At 32.6% G+C, this 11,891-nt stretch overlaps 2 protein-coding genes across 2 annotated transcripts; both read right to left on the minus strand.

The window, feature by feature from the left end:
- Positions 1–367: 367 nt before the first annotated feature.
- Positions 368–8,997, minus strand: LOC144853769 (calcium/calmodulin-dependent protein kinase type IV-like). Its single transcript, XM_078711592.1, has 8 exons — positions 8,693–8,997; positions 8,164–8,242; positions 7,201–7,263; positions 4,610–4,765; positions 4,011–4,176; positions 3,492–3,691; positions 2,544–2,711; positions 368–1,926 (listed from the first exon to the last, which is right to left on the minus strand). Exons 1-8 carry the CDS (start codon positions 8,755–8,757, stop codon positions 1,813–1,815), a joined length of 1,011 nt encoding a protein of 336 aa, XP_078567718.1. The 5' UTR covers positions 8,758–8,997; the 3' UTR covers positions 368–1,812.
- A 1,047-nt stretch (positions 8,998–10,044) lies between these two features.
- Positions 10,045–11,467, minus strand: LOC144854694 (uncharacterized). Its single transcript, XM_078712637.1, has 3 exons — positions 11,271–11,467; positions 10,848–10,947; positions 10,045–10,336 (listed from the first exon to the last, which is right to left on the minus strand). The coding sequence occupies exons 1-3, from the start codon at positions 11,427–11,429 to the stop codon at positions 10,071–10,073; spliced, it is 525 nt and encodes a 174-aa protein (XP_078568763.1). The 5' UTR covers positions 11,430–11,467; the 3' UTR covers positions 10,045–10,070.
- Positions 11,468–11,891: the final 424 nt, after the last annotated feature.

Below are 11,891 nucleotides of genomic sequence, written 5' to 3' on the forward strand. Positions count from 1 at the left end.
ATACATAATATATGCGCATATATGGCAATATTATCGCATAATTATTGAATTTCAAAAAGTGGATATTTTGGCCTTTTTCGAAAAGAATCCCTGTACTATAGTACACGGAAATTTTCCAAAAATGGCCAATTTTCGACCCTTTTATTTTTTGACATAACTAGTTACTATGGCTCTATAAGATGATGATAACACAATATATACGCATATATAGCAATATTATCGCATAATTATTGAATTTCAAAAAGTGGATATTTTGGGCCTTTTTTCGAAAAAATCCCTGTACTATTGTTACAAAATATGAATAAGATAAAAATTAACTTGAAGCATTTTATTTGAATTAACATAAAATAGATAAAAACAATCAGCCAATTAATAAAATACATTATTTATATAACAACACAAAAAAGCATATTAAATGAAATTATTTACAGCATACACATAAATAATAAACACTTACGTTCTACAATTCATCTTAATTATAATTGTAGAACAGTATCATTTAAAATATTTAATTCACATATGAAATAAATCATTTAAAATTCTAGAAAGAAAGCAAACATCACAGTAGCTTTATATATCTATGTAATAAAATATACAACATGGAATACCAAGGGTGGACCCAGCAGGGCACCCTCCCTAATTAAAAAAAAATCCTGGATTCGCTCCTGAATACTATAGACATCACCAACCCTTGGAATAGGCCACTCAACCCAACAAAGCAATGATATTGAGTGCAAAAACTATTTGTTCTTGTACTTCTCTAATGTCAAATAGATTAGTTATACTAGTATATGCACATCTAATCTGTAATTTTGATTGATTGAGAAAGAAACAATAAAATGTGACCCACCCTTCTTAAAAATATCCATTGGGTATAAAACATAATATAATACAGTAATCCAATGCTTTTTTATACTATGCAGTTATTTTAATATAATAAAAATAAATATATTACGAATATAGATTCACAAACACATGAAAAACCATTATATAATGCTGACGTTAGTTTAAATATTATATTATTTAAATATAAATAAATATTATTAAATAATTCTGTGCAAACTCGCTAAAAAATCTATTTATGAGAACTCAAGTCCCATTAAGAATAATAAGTGTTAAAAGATAAAGTATGGTTTGCGGTACACCATGTATTTCAAAAAGGAAATAAAATGAACTCAATTGTCTTGATGTTTTGGTTGTTGTGCGGTACATCTTATAGAGTAGCATTATATACTTAAATGTTTCTGTTTTTGTGCATGATGTACCGTAAACGTTACTTTATTAGTGTTTATTTGCCATGCAAACCTTTAAAAATAATGTTGAAAGGAATTATATTATTAATAATTATATTATTAATAATAACTTATTTTGAAAGTGACCCTTTAAATATTCATCTTCACACTTTAATTGTTGAGTTTCCACTCAAGAATAGAGTTGTAAACATGCACAAGAGACTCGATGTGGTTTAAAAAAAGCTTTAATAAAAGCTCTGTCTACACTATCAAACTTTATGTGAAAAAAAATGTGATGTGCCCATATATGGACATGATGATGTCATATCACTACCATATTTGGGCATATCACTACCATATTTGGGCACATCACACGTTGTTTTGTCAAACTAGTCTGATAGTGTAGACAGAGCTTTATACAATATATATATATATATATACATATAGGACCAGATTTTAACAGGAGATGAGATGTTTCTCCTATTTTGAATGATTTTAAAACGTATTCTTCATAGTGTGTATGAATTCTATTGGACACATCTCTTGTTTTCTGCCCTTACTTTTAAAAAAGAAAGCTGTTTTATGGAGTGACTGCTGTTCCATCCTCAATATCTGGCGTTTGTTGCTTTCGTTTACCACTCGGAGAGCTCAATTCCCCCAATCGATTTACAGCCCTGACAGCATGTGTCATAACCTAAAGAGTAGAATATAATGTTACTATAAAGTGTATTAACATATTATTTAAATACTATGAAGTGAATTATTGTTGTGTGTAAACACAACCTTATTATGTACCATTTACTATTTACCTTTACTATTTATTATCTTTTGTAATATAAATGGAATTATTTGTATTTGTACTATTTGTGCTTCTATTGAATTACGGTCATATAATTATTGGAGGTCGAAATAGTGTACACATATTAAAAATAATGTTTCAAGAACACAGGGGGAGTGGGGGGAGTACCAAGGGTAGCCCAGTGTGACACTGACCACAATCATCATCTAATCATCAGAAAAAAGTTGGCTCAGACTCTGTACAACAAACCACAAATAAACTCCCAACTGCCCAGCGGTATGTTATAGCCATATACATTATAGAAACATTTGCATTAGGTGCTATATAAGTCAACCATTATCATATTTATTATATGTGAATGATATGAATTGTTTAAAATTTGTATTGTATTTGACACCATACTGTAAATACAAAGGGTACCTGCCTGAATGTTCTGGCTGTTATTTATTATGTGTTTGCATTTATTGTTTTGTTTATTGTTTTGAGACGAATAAATGAAATGAAATACCTACCTTAAACTTGCGCCGTCTATTCTCATTAAACTCCTTCATGTTATCTTGTATATTATTCTCCATGGGTTTGGTTGGTGCGGCACTTTGGCTCTCTCGCACCCACGGGTGTTGCAATGCTTCATTCGCTGTCAACCTTTTAGTTTTAACAATGCATTTACTGACTAGGTCCTAAAAAGACAGAATTTTAGACATATTAATTATGCATCAGTTTTTCACAGAATTATAGGTTAAGGCAGTTAAAATTCCTTGGTCATGTAGTCAGGAAAGATGGTTTGGACAACCTATCATTAACTGGAAAGATAGAAGGAAAGAGAAGCAGGGGTAGAAGACGAGTAATGTGGATGGCAAGTGTAATTGAGTGGTTAACAGAAAACGGCGTGAAAGCATTAAGGAGTGGACCTGTCAACGAAAGCGAGAAGCAGAAAATTGTGGCAGAACACCTACTATCTACGTCTGTAGATACGGCACATAGAGAGAGAGACAATTGCAAAAAGCTTGGAAGGATACAGGATAGGTGTTGCATATTGTTTTTTAGCTGTTCAGACAACTGGCCACACCCTCTCTGGATTGGTCTCTGTTTTGTTTTTTTGTTTTTATATTTAGGCAAATTGCCAAGTATAACCATAAGCAAATTCATTCACTATTAAAGTTGGCAATCCCGTTTACAAAACAAACATATACACAAGATGCTCTACATAAACAACGTCTTATTACAAGTCTTTGGGAGTGGAGTTGTAAATTGACATATAACAGGACTCGAACCCAGGACCCTTGGATTGGTTGCTAAGCATCATAACCATCGACCCACATTCTTAAATAAAGTTGTCTTTATATAGTTTCAGATGTATTGTGTCATGACAACAAGAATACAACCATGGTGTCAGAAGTAGGATTCGAACACCCACCTCTGCAGTATATACCTGTATCAGTACAATTTACTGTAGTTACCTTTGCATTTGTTGACACATCGTCCCACCATGGCGAGTTAAACTGATAATCAACGTTCAATATTTTCTGATAGATTTCTTTATCACTGTTTGCATAGAATGGTTCATAGCCACACAGTAAAATATAGATAATGACACCAACACTCCACATGTCAACATCATTTTTGTATTCATGCTCCGGCCCTCTCAGTATTTCAGGCGCTGAAATAAATTTCTGTATCAGTTTATAATCAAAGAATTATACTTCAGTTAGTATCTGCTAAGGAGACATTAAACGTGTTCACGTAAAATATTATGATCTATTATCATGATATGTTTAGCATTTTTTTCCACAACACCTAAAATCCCTTTTTTTCTTTCTACCTAAATATTTTGTATTTAAGACAGGACCACAATGCAAAATTTATGCTAAGTTGTCTTGTGGCATGAAAACTGGGTTAGTCATGTGTAATGACTTGGAAATACCAAATTAAATTGGATTGGATTTAATCATCTGGTTTAGGAAAACGATGCAGCGTACCACAATATCCAGGTGTTCCGCAGACAGTTTTCATTTGTACGTCATCACTCGTGATCTTTGATAATCCAAAGTCGGCAATCATTAACACAGCATCATCATCTTTTGTGGCATAGAGTAGGTTTTCTGGTTTTAGATCTCGGTGTACAATGTCATTTTCATGCAAATACTGAAACACAAATGTGTTATTAATTTTAAGTGTTGCTATTCACAAAATTTAAGTAGGATTGGTTTTTAAAGCATGGTTTCCCACTTGGACGAAATACAAAGAGGTAGACACAGTGTGAAAGCGACAGTCTGGAGGATCCATTGCATCAAATTGCTTGCATTGTGTGGGAACTAAGCTTTATGGATTGTATGACTGTGGGTTTAAAAAAGGTATTTGTGTTCATTGTTGAAGGGACACCACAAATATGAGCTACCTAATCCTATTTAACTTGTACTGTAAATATAATTAGGAATTTTTATTTTAGAGGAGGGGGTGGGGTCGTGGAGGTGTAATATTGAAGGAATAAGCTCTGGACAAGGAGGACTTGTGAGCTAAAAGTTTAATTTGTTCGTCATTTTCTAAAAAACAGTTTCTTTAAATTTTACCGACTTACAGACACACCACTGCATATTTGACGGACACAATGAGCAGCATCTCGTTCGCTGTACTGCCCTCGCTCTACAATGCGGTCAAACAGCTCTCCTCCGGTCACTAAATCCAGCACAAGGTACATTTTTCTACTTTCCTCAAATATTTCTCGCAACTTAATCTGTGAAACAAAAATAATTTTGAAATGTAGATAATAAATCATATCAGATTGAGGAAAAATGTTAGAAAATCATACACAGTAACTGTATAAAACATAGGCATAGAGTAAAATACTCACATTTACATTTAAAATATTCATAATATAAATTATAATATTGCTAAAACTAAAATGTACATTAACATCATTTCTGTAAATTACAACCTTTTGAATGGTTTAATGGGTTTAAAAACGGAATCTCACATCACCACACTGTTTCACTAACTTGTCAAGACAAGCTAGCTATTTATTCACAAGTGTCATAGTGATGTGAGCATCTGACTGTCCTGTTTTCTAAGGTGTGAAATGTGAAATATTAGATAAATTTAAAATGTTATTCACAACATAAAGCCAGGCTACAGGATTTGTTTGAGTTAGCGCCTCTGGTGTATAAACAATATAATAAATCTGATACGTCAAATAAACACTACTGTAAGGTACTGTATATTTCAGATATAAATTTTAACATAAGCATGTGCATGAGAATTTTCCAGTGCTGAAGAAGACCACTGAAACATTCAAATAAATAAGAATTCAGCAGTGAATAAATGCCACACTTTTAAGTATATCTGACTCCGGGATAAGACCACCCTGAAGTAAAATTCTACTCTAAAATGTTAATAATTTTATGCAGAATTATCTATGTAAGTAGATCCCAAATTTGCATCCAAATGGGTTGGCTGGTATATAAAAAAGATAGATATATACAGTAGATACTGTAAATTATTTAGAATTAGCCTATACAGGTGGAATTTAATGTCTAATTTTATATGTACATTTACAATCAGCCTAAACAGGTTGTTAATGGCTGTATTTTGTACAGGGTCAGGGGCGACTCCAGGATTGTCCAAACGGAGGGTCCAGCGCTAAGATTCGTGACTAAGATATTTTATTATTAATAGTCTGCCAAAAATAGATATCAAAGGTGATAATTTCATTTTATTTCAAAGAGCAGATAGGGTGCGCCGAAAGCGTAGGGTGCGCCGAAAGCGTAGGGTGCGCCCAAAGCGGAGGGTGCACCCAAAGCAGAGGGACCTAGCCCTAGTACTGTAGACCAGTCACTGTAGTCGTCATTCTTCTGATAAACATTGAATGTAATTTAAGAATATTGCCAACATCATGTTCACTCCGGAGTTAATGGATTTTTGCAATGTCAACATATTAACTGGATAATTGCCATTCAATGTACAGTAATCTAGTCAATCTAAGTGATATTACTACTTTATCTAGTAACAGATAAATTCTAATTATAAACAAAAATTTAACATACTGTAGAATGATGCATTCAACTTCATTAACATATTTTATTTCTCATATTATTAACATAACATGAATGACCAAAGCTGTCTACACTATTAAACTTTTGACAAAAAAAGTGTGATGTGCCCAAATATGGTGGTGATATGACATCATGCCCATGAATAAAAAATGGTTGTTTTAAATAATGGCAGTTTTTATTTTGTTAAAATTTATCGAAATAAATAAAATATTGTAAGATTGACATGAATAAAAAATGACAATTGACAAATGTTGAGAAATGTATTAAAGCACTCAACAACATGCTTGGCTACAGTTGAGTGGTAACACGTCTTGTTATGACAGAATTATTAAACAAAGTTCAATGTTTCAGTAATTTTCTCACTTTTGCGCTTTAGCGAGGTGTTATAAATACTTCACCATAGATTAGTACTTTATGCGTAGGAGGAGAATCGTAATGATTTTTGAGTTTTGTAATACAACCTTGTAAAAGCAAATTGTAAGAAGTAGCTCACCGTGAATCGAATCAAATTTAACTTAATGATTTTAATATGACAGTGAAATTAATTCAACTTTTGTGTTGAGTGTGTGATATTTAAGCCATGACAAAGAAATGTTTGCTAACTATTCTTTGCAAACAGACAATCAGCCAGTCAATATTTATAACATATTAAGCTGGTTCCCACTAGGACTGTCTTATTATACAAATTGCTAAGGTGGCAATTCTGTTCACAAGACAAACATATACACAAGATGCTCTACATAAACAAAGTCTTATTACAAGTCTTTGGGAGTGGAGTTGTAATTTGTCATTAGAAAAAATCCTGACATACGACAGGACATGAACCCAGGACCTTGGATTGGTAGCCAAGCATCATACCCACTTAGCTCCTCACCCTGACATTGTTTCTAGATCCAGACGACGACCTATGACATATCGATTGGATTGACCTGACCTCCCTCCCGTATCATTACATTCGATTAAATACATTTATATAGAAAAGGTTGTACAATTGTTGGTAAGTTGAAAGTAATATTTTCCATTTTAAAATATAATTACAATCAATGTGTAATTTCATTGTTTGTAATTAGATCTCATTAGATATCTGGAATTCTAATAGTACATACTGTTCTATACTTACAATATTTGGATGATCTATCTTAAACAAAATCTGTATTTCTACGTCTAACTCTTTTTTATTGACCTGGAAATAAGAAATTAACATTTGAAAACATTAACAAGTAATGCATCACTACAGCTAAATGGTTTCCATAACAACAACAAATACTTGAGAAGAAGTGAAGCTATAATTAAATGATTTTATTGCTTGCTGATTGGCTGAGATTAAGAATGAATAAAACACTAATTGAAACATAAAATCAATTAATAGTAATACTACATATTATGGTCTGGTTGAACGTTGGTTTTGAAATTAATACATTGGAAAACGAGCAAGCGCCAGATTTAGCTAAATATGATCACAATTTCATATACAGTACTAGTAATAGTATACAGTAGTAGGAAATTTGGGCTACATTTCTAGAATTAAATTTCATATTAAAAACAATATATTGAACTGATTTAACTTGTTTTATTTTATTTGTTTAAACTGAATTACATTAATTTAGGAAGTTTGATGTTGATTAAACACTTACACAATCTGCAGTTTATTTTATGACTTTTATGATAGGTATTGATGCAAGTGTTCGGGAAACAAGTTATACCGTAAACAAGTAAAATGAAATAAACTATGCGAGTGAGAGAGGGGAAGGGAGGGGTAATAAAGTTTACTGATATCTCAGCTATCTATAATTAAATGGTTTCTGTTTTTTTAGAGGGGAATTGTTTCCTAAATGATACACAAATACTATACCTGTTCTGTGATTACAATAGTTTTTTATAATATTGAAATATAACATTTCCAGAAATCTTGTATATAAATGTTTATCATCCAATGGTACTGATCCGTTTTGAGAGAGTCACATAGGTTTGATAACACAAAATATACAAATAAACTTAAAACAGTGATTTTAATGTTTTCACAATGCAATATACAAAATGTTCCTACAAAAATTGGGGGGGGGGGGGGGGTGATAATTCTTACTTTCTTCTCTATTGCTTTTGCTGCATATTTCTTCTCTGTTCCATTTTCACTGCATTCATATACAACAGATGTCGCTCCTCTAAAGAAAATACAGAATTACAATCAAATTATATAGTTGAGTGTTTTTTATTTATTAATTTCATTCTACACAATTTATTTTAACCACCTATGAACATTAACAGTATATACTGTTATATATATATAGCATATGCCAATTTTAATTAAAACAATAAATTACTATAGTATATATATATAATGTATCAATCCAATGGCAAATTACTGAAAAAATGTCAATGCTGTGGGTATCAGTGGCTGGATCTCAATAGAGATACACAAAAAAAGCGAAAAGCTAAATCAAAACGATAAAGTAAAACAGCCAGAAAAATTAGCAGAGGTTATAAACAATTTATTCACATAACAATTACAGTATGCATATGAAGTATAGCAATTTGTCAATTTGTATTCAAACAATACTATACACCTCCTAAAAGGCGTACATAAAAATAAACAGACAAATAACTTTGCCTACCTTCCAAGTACACCTTTCAAAGTATACTTTGTCGAGATGTCTTTTGTATTTATAACCGGCGGCATTATTCACTACGTGACGAGTACAACAAAACAAGTACAAACTTAGCAGCCAAGCTTTTACTTTGCCTGCGAGCAGAACGGCCTTCTATCTGGCGTTCAACTCAGCGATGTTCATCAACTAAATGTCTATGCTGCGTGTACAATATGTTTAATGATGTGAAAGGTTGAATATATCAGTCATGGATTGCAAGAAGAGTTCGATTTGTTTGAATTTGCAGACCACTTTAGACGGAGTATCGATGTCTCTCTACAAGCTAGTTGTTGACACGCTTCCTAGCAATAGCAATTTAGTCAATAGTATTGGTTTTCATAGAGGGCGTACTGTATGAATCCTCAACTTCATGTTTCAAGTTAACACAGAATGGCAAAAGGCTTCATACTTTCTAGTAGTTTTATCAGATAATCTAATAATAAATATTGTTTTGACAACTCTTGTAACATGACCACAGTGCTGATTTTGCCATTTTCTTCCTAACTGTACAGTGTGGCACAAAATTACTGATCGCATATATTTTTCGTGGGAAAATTTAGCGACAAAGTTGTCGAATATGTACTTTACGGTATTACATACATACAATACGTTCCACAAAGTTTCATACATAATTACAAAAATAGATGTAGGCACGGTAGAACCCCTCTAATATTTCCATATTCAGGGGGTACTTCTTCAATTCTTCGTGTTCCTCTATTATATTGTTCTGTTTTGTTTGCTTTTGTATAATGATCATGTAGGTACCCTAATTGAGAAGTAGATCTCAATTCTGGTCGTTGGATATTTGGGAAATTCTTCTACTATTTTTTGTAATAAAAGTTACAGAAATAACAACAATGGTAGTTTTATTCAATTTAATTTGAAGACAAGTTTAAATACTTTGAACATAATATCAAACGCTTACACTTTATATGGTTAATAATAATATAATGTGTGTATTTACAATATTTATTATTAAATTGTAGGGGCCCATGAAACTGAAAGTAGAAAATGAGGAGAGATATAAACAATAATTAAAATTCAATAATCCTCAATATATAATGTAAAATCAATGAATAGTTTATATTTCAAAAATGTGTCAACACTGAAAATTCATGAATACAAAACTTTATATATTTATATATATATATATAGGCCTATATTTGTCTAGAATAAAAATGTACAAGACTCTTTATTTTATAATTATTAAAATTAGGCCTATACCCAATCTGTTCAATTCAATTTCTAATGTTCTGACGTAGGCCCCTATTACGTCATAATCGTGTTTATATAAGTATGAATCAGATATATATATCATTATATACATTTATTTAATATTGATATTTTATGCTTTTGAAGAATTAGTAGAAGCACCGTTGCCTTGCTGGTTGTACAGCGGGTTGTCGACATTCATGTCTGAAGCTACCAATACAGCTACGTCATTCGTGGTCTCCTTATAACCCACTGATGTTATCCCAGTAGTCGCATTTGATGCGGCGTACGATTGCTGGCGACGCTTATAGAACCAAAAACTGAGGACGACGGTGAAAACGGCAACGATTCCTAATACAACACCGACGATGATAAAGACAACACTGCTTGAACTGTCATCTACAAAAAGGATACAGTGTGTAAGTCAAATAGTCTGATGTTCCTTTTATGCGTGGTTCCACTAGAGACGCAACACAACGACGTAACGCAACGTAAGTGATTTGACCAATCACAAGCGATGAATTATTGGTCAACTCGCTTGCGTTGCGTCTACGTCATTGCGTCCTTGTGGAAACAAAGCTTTATTGAGAAATATAATATTGTAAAGACTAGTCTACACTATCAAACTTTATGTGACAAAAAAAGTGTGACGTGCCTGACATGATGATGTTATCACCACCATATTTGGGCACATTACACTTTTTTTTGTCAAACTAGTTTCATAATATAGACAGAGCTTAAGACGAACATTGATTGATTGATTATGATCTAGGAACTCCTACTGTAGGATGTGATAGGAACTAAATGACGGCATGTTAATTCATTCTCACTTGATTCCTTGACACATTTTTATGGATTTTATATTCAGACAATCCGTCGCAAATAGAAGCTCCCTAATAACTAACATTACCTGAATCTCCTCCTCCTGTGCAAATACTACTATCTATCATGATGTTATCAATTGCCAGTATCCCACGATCTTCTTCACCAATAACAGCTTCAATGAGAATCTGGAATGAGAAGCGTCTCAATGTGTGCTTATCAAAATCTTACTGTTCTTAAGAATGCCCATATATGGACATGACGTCATATCACTACCATATTTGGCTACATCACACTTTTTTGTCTAACTAGTTTGATAGTATACACAGAGTTTTACTGGATGAGCCTGTATGAGAGCTCTGCCACTATCAAACTTTATGTGACAAAAAAAAATTGATAGTTAGCATGAAATACACATGTATCTTGATAAGATGTTATATCATAAATAAAAACCCGTGCGCTACCAGACACACGGGGGGTAGATCAGTTTTTTACCACTTCTTCTACTTACGGAGAATGAAGGAGCCTTTGGAATTTCTATAATTGTATTGTTCCAGTAGTACGATTCTGATCCTGTTATTGTAAATATATGCTTCCTTGTTGTTTCTTCATTACTGTAAATCATTATCTTGAGAGACGGATCATATCGTAAAATATAATCCATTGACATGCATGACTGCTTCTCATTGATTATGATCGGCGTCTCAATCTGGGCCATTTCATAGATTTCTCGGTCACCAGCCGAACTGACGAACAAGTATGACGTATTTGCTTTGAAATAATTAGAAACAATTTGTTATTTTAAAAAAATAAAGGTTTACATTGCGAATAAACACCAGTAAAGTTACGTTTGCGATACACCATGTGTTTCCAAAAGAATGAAAGTGAAATTGCGAATTCTCCAGAACACGCTAGTAGCATAACAGAATGGAACGCCGAGACATTCTAAAGCACACTTTATCCTTTAGAAATACATTATGTACAGAAAACCAACTTTAACACTAATCACCAGTAGTGAATGCCCACATGTGTATATTCAAGTTCAAGTTGATTGTTTCACACAATGCAATAAAAAATGCAATATACAGAACATTTGATAAATATGATTGTGTGAGGAGGACGCATTAAGCCA

This window comes from Antedon bifida, chromosome 10, assembly GCF_963402885.1.
Source record: "Antedon bifida chromosome 10, ecAntBifi1.1, whole genome shotgun sequence".
Classification (NCBI taxonomy): Eukaryota; Metazoa; Echinodermata; class Crinoidea; order Comatulida; family Antedonidae; genus Antedon; species Antedon bifida.

Excerpts from the sequence above, each read along its gene's own strand:
- LOC144853769 (XM_078711592.1), bottom strand. The coding sequence starts at position 8,757 with ATGCCGCCGGTTATAAATACAAAAGACATCTCGACAAAGTATACTTTG. Across the intron at positions 7,264-8,163 it reads CAAAAGCAATAGAGAAGAAA|GTCAATAAAAAAGAGTTAGA; the intron begins GTAAGAATTATC and ends TCTTATTTCCAG. Across the intron at positions 2,712-3,491 it reads ATGTGTCAACAAATGCAAAG|GACCTAGTCAGTAAATGCAT; the intron begins GTAACTACAGTA and ends CTGTCTTTTTAG.
- LOC144854694 (XM_078712637.1), bottom strand. The coding sequence starts at position 11,429 with ATGTCAATGGATTATATTTTACGATATGATCCGTCTCTCAAGATAATG. Across the intron at positions 10,948-11,270 it reads CAAAGGCTCCTTCATTCTCC|ATTCTCATTGAAGCTGTTAT; the intron begins GTAAGTAGAAGA and ends TTCTCATTCCAG. Across the intron at positions 10,337-10,847 it reads CACAGGAGGAGGAGATTCAG|ATGACAGTTCAAGCAGTGTT; the intron begins GTAATGTTAGTT and ends TCCTTTTTGTAG.